Source organism: Galeopterus variegatus, unplaced genomic scaffold, assembly GCF_000696425.1.
Source record: "Galeopterus variegatus unplaced genomic scaffold, G_variegatus-3.0.2 Scaffold9890, whole genome shotgun sequence".
NCBI classification, from domain to species: domain Eukaryota; kingdom Metazoa; phylum Chordata; class Mammalia; order Dermoptera; family Cynocephalidae; genus Galeopterus; species Galeopterus variegatus.
The window spans coordinates 27057-31869 of record NW_007736001.1 but is presented as its reverse complement, the minus strand read 5'-3'; the positions used below and the strand labels follow the sequence as shown (position 1 = coordinate 31869).

The following is a 4813-nucleotide window of genomic DNA, read 5'->3' as shown; positions in this document are numbered from 1 at the left end:
AGATGCGTTGAATGTAGAGCAAAAGGAAACAGAGTGGAGTGGTGGGAAATTCATCTCCAGAGTAAATAGAATTGAATGGAAGTACTTTTGTAAAAAAAAGAATGAACATGCCTAGAATTACAGAACACACTGATGCTGCCAGAAACATGTTTGGCTTCCTTGCCAGACACTTTACTGCACTCTCGTTGTAATAATTAGTCTCATACTAACTTAGTCAAACAACCCCTATTAATTCTCATTTCTGTTTTAAAGGTACAATCTCAGTCACATGCACTTAAGTGATTTTTTTTTCTTTGAAAGCCAATGTATTTTACATTGTGAGCTTTACAGTTGTATTTTTAGTTGAATTCTGGGGCAACAAAGTCTCATAACATGAGAAAATTTTCAGCTGCTTAATTATAACATTTCATGTTTTCTTTTAAACAGATGTCCTTTAAATTTTTGAGTATATTTAGATTAGAAGAATGAGTTAAATTATTTCAAATTTATGGACTTTTGTAAGCTTAGGAAATACCTATCACCTAGACGTTGCAACCTCATTTTAATTGAAACTGAGGAGAAGGGAAGAGTGCTGGATATATACCCAAAAGAATGGAAATCACGTTGAAGGGATACTTGTACTCCTACGTTCATTGCAGCTCTATTCACAAAAGCCAGGATATGGAATCAATCTAAATGTCCACGAATGGATGACTACATAAGGAAAATGTACACAACTGAATACTACTCAGACATAAAAAAAAAGAATGAAATTCTGTCATTGGCAGCAACATGGATGAGCTTGGAGAAAATTATGTTAAGTGAAGTAAGCCAGACACAGAAAGAGAAACCACATGTCCTCACTCATAAGTGGGAGCTAAGAAAGAAAAAAGAAACAAACAAAAACAACAACCACAATAATATGTCGAACTTTCAGAAGGAGAGAATAGAACTGTGGTTACTAGAGGTGAGAAAGGGGAAGGGGGAGAGGAGTTAAGGAGGAATTGGAAAATGGACACAAAGAATAATGACATTTGATAATGATGAATATGTTAATAATCCTGATTTAATCATCACATATTGCATACAAATATTGATAGTCAGTTCTTTATCCAACAAATATGTATAATCAATTATGTTTCAATAAAAAAAAGAAAAGATAAAAGAAGGTATTGGAAAGAGGAAATAAAAAGAAAGAGCGCAAAGCAGGAGAAAGAAATTCTTTACTTGGAATAGGGGAAGGATTTGGGGGAATTTCCCAGGTAAGGTCATGGTTTGCACAGATGCATCCATGCCCCTAACTCAACTCTTTCTTATACCAGCTCATAGATGAACTTAGGTATCCAATCTGGAAATAATTGTTAAAATATTGAGTAGGTCATGAAAGCATCAAAAATGTATCACAGTACTGGTTAATGACTACAACAAAGATTTCTTGATCCCAGCTTCTAACATAAAGTAACACTGAATTAACTGGCAGAGGGAAATAAAAATTTCTTTAAAAAAACTTAAATTATAAATTTTTCCTTCATTGAGGGAAAAATATATTAGCTATATTGAGTCACTTCAAAGCAGTCGTTTTCAAACATTTTTAGCACCTTTTTTGCTTAGAATATTGTACAATATTCAACATGTGAAAGAGATCAGCATGACGCTGCCCTTGCTGAAGCAGGACCAGAGGCCAGAGGCCGTGCCCCACATGCTGGGGGCCAAGGCACCACGTGCATGTGTACACACCACCTCACAGGTCAGGTATGTTCAAAACCATTCATAGAAGCAAAAATCCTAATTAAGATATTAGCAAATAAACTATAAAAAATGAAAGGTATTTCTAATTGTTACCATAGAATATTTTCTAGGACATATTGTAAAAAGGGAAAGAAGCAAAGTGTAGAGGATACATGTTATCCTCTAGGGATACCTGGGAAAGTGATATGAATACCTGATTATGCAAATTTTCTTTTTTAAGAAGCATTAGAAAAATAAAATGAAAATATTTTAAATGTTTACTATGGCAGAAAGAGGGAGTAAGATGGAAAGGACAGAAATAGAAATTAAACTTCTTTGAATATACCTTGTTTTATAGATTTGCTTTTGGAGCCATGTAAATACTTTTATATAATTTGAATAAACAAATAAATAAAATGCTTCCTAAAAATACAAGGAAACTGTTAATGCGTTTAGTGGTGTAAATGAGAGGAACGATTTGCACATTTAGTGGTGTAAATGAGAGGAACTATTTGCACTGAGAGGAACTATTCCCAGTTACTTTAAAACAAATTGTTTGACTACATCACTAGTCGGACACCTCCTAAGGACAGAAAGAACTGCAAAACAATGTTCGAGGTTTCTTCTTTGTCTTCTTCATTATCCTATTATGTGTGGTAATGGATGTTGTTTGTACATTGGGAGATTAAACAAGTTGTTATGTTGGTATTATTGAGAATAAGATTTCCCAACATGACTGTACGATGTATCTTTAAAAAAAAAAAAAAAAAAGCATTCCCTAGTGGTTAAAGTGAAAATATGATGAAAAGAACTAGAAATAATAACACCACCACTAAAAGCAATAATCAACCCTATTAGCCAAGCTGTGATCTTTAATTACCATTTCCCATTAAAAGGAATGAGGACTCCTTTGGAAAATGATTGCAAATCTGGACAGGAATTGTACAAAATGAACTTGAGATATATTATTACACGAAAAACAAGGATGCGATCAGGACTTCTGGAATGACTTTGTGAGGACTTCTGCAGATTCTCTCCCCAGTGAAACAATTATTCATTTGTGAAAATTACAAAATGCAGTCATTTTAAGTATCTGGAAATTGACCTAAGGGCACACAGCAAATTAAGAAACATTTATTCAATGAAATCTACTGAACCTTGGAAAGAGCAGTTGAGTGTCTGTGGCATCTGAGTCAGGACCCACTCCCATCAGCCACCCCACCCACAGCTGTTACTTAAGCTCTCTCCAGGTAGATGCAGCCAAGAGGGTGAGAGCTCCTTTTACCCCCAGCACCCAGTCACAAGTCTCTGGTTTCACCCCAAGAGGGGAAGGCTGCTGGCCCTCTCTGTTCTGGGAGATGCAGCCAGCAAGACTGGGGTTCACTTCCTTCACCCAGTTCCTACTCATCTGGTGGAGGATCTATCCAATGCTTTGCAGGCCCAAAACACAAAGGCCCTGACTACTGTCCCTTCCCAGTTTCTGCTTGTATGACATAGGTTCTGCTCAGGAAGGGGAAGTTGAGAATACTTTAGGCTATTCTCCCCACTCCGAACTCCCACTCATAAGGTGAAGGTGCCACTATGGAAGAAGTAGGTCACCGTCTTCATGCACAGTTCTGACACAGTACAACACCAGAGGTTCTTCCCAACAGGAGGGGCAAGATATGAGCACTGGCAGCTCTATAGATCTGCCAAGGGATGACATTATTGGGAACACAATCTGAAAAAACTCATGTCTGAAGGCATCGTTGAAAACAATAAGGATCTTAACAGTGAGCAATTTTTAAAAGGCTAATAATTCAATGGAACTTGTTGCAACCAACAGAAGAGCTGACCAGCCAGAACTTTAACAGAGAGAACCAGAGAAAGAGAAGGATAAAAAAATTAAAAAGCCCTGTTAAGATCACATTCAGCGATGTGGTTCTACAGGCTATGCACATGTGCTAGGNAATGCTACAGGCAAGAACACAAGGCTTTCTCTTCCCCAGCCCCCAGTCAGAAGGCTTTCTTTCCAAAATGATAGAACTTCAGCATTTCTCATCCTGCCCCCAGCTACTTGTTGCTGAGTCTAAGCCCCTGACAAGTGCAGCCATGAGATGGGAACTCCCTTTTTCTACCCAGCAGAAATTCATTATTAGGTTATTTTGTCATTGTGCGAACATTATGGAATGTACTTACAGAAACCTAGATGATACAGCCTACCATACACCTAGGCTATATGATATAACCTATTGCTCCTACGTGAGTCATGCGTGGCACTATGAAGTTATAACAGCTATGACATCACTAGGCAATAGGAATTTTTCAGCTTTATTATAATCTTATGGGACCAATATCATCGACCAAAACATCATTATGCAGTGCATGACTGTATATCAATAACAGAATTAAATGTGAATGGATTAAACTATCCAATAAAAAGTCAGAGTTTGTCAGACAGGATTTTAAAAAATGATCCACCTATATGCTGAGACATACTTTGTATTCAAAGATAAACTTAGACTAAAAATAAAAAGATATGCAAAAAGATTTTTTTTTCCTTTTTGTCTTTTTTACTGACCGGTAATGGGATCGCAACCCTCAGTGTTGCACCCGCACCGCGCTCAGCCAGTGAGCGGGAACCGGTCTCCACATGGGATCCGAACCCTCAGTGGGAGCGCCGCCACGCTCCCAAGTGGCGCACTCTCCAGTGCGCCACTGGGCCGGCCCACAAAAAGATTTTTTAAGTGTCTTCATATAGATAATGGGATTAAATACCACATATAAACAATTCTCCCATTTGTAACAACATGGATGAGCTTGGAGAAACTTATGCTGAGTGAAATAAGTGATGCACAGAGGGATAAATACCACATGTCCTCACTCATAAGTGGGAGCTAAGAGAGAAAGAAGGAAGGAAAGAAAGACCACAGTGGTGTGTTGGACTTGCAGAGGGTGAGAGCAATACCCAGGGATACAAAATGGAGTGGGGGAGAGGAGGAGGGGGAGAGAGGTCAGGGATAACTGGGTGGGGGACACGTGGTAAAAATGCAATTTGTGGTAATGGGCATGCTGCCAGTATGGATCTGGCCTTCACATGGGCATGAGAGGTGACAATCAGCATTGT

General features: G+C 38.3%; 1 protein-coding gene across 1 annotated transcript in view; it reads left to right on the top strand.

Moving 5' to 3' along the window:
• Nucleotides 1-4813, top strand: part of LOC103609647 (40S ribosomal protein S3a-like) — an 11584-nt gene that overhangs the window by 1620 nt on the left and 5151 nt on the right. The window contains 1 exon segment of the mRNA XM_008593948.1: nucleotides 1591-1731. Coding sequence (XP_008592170.1) covers nucleotides 1591-1731 — 141 coding nt within the window.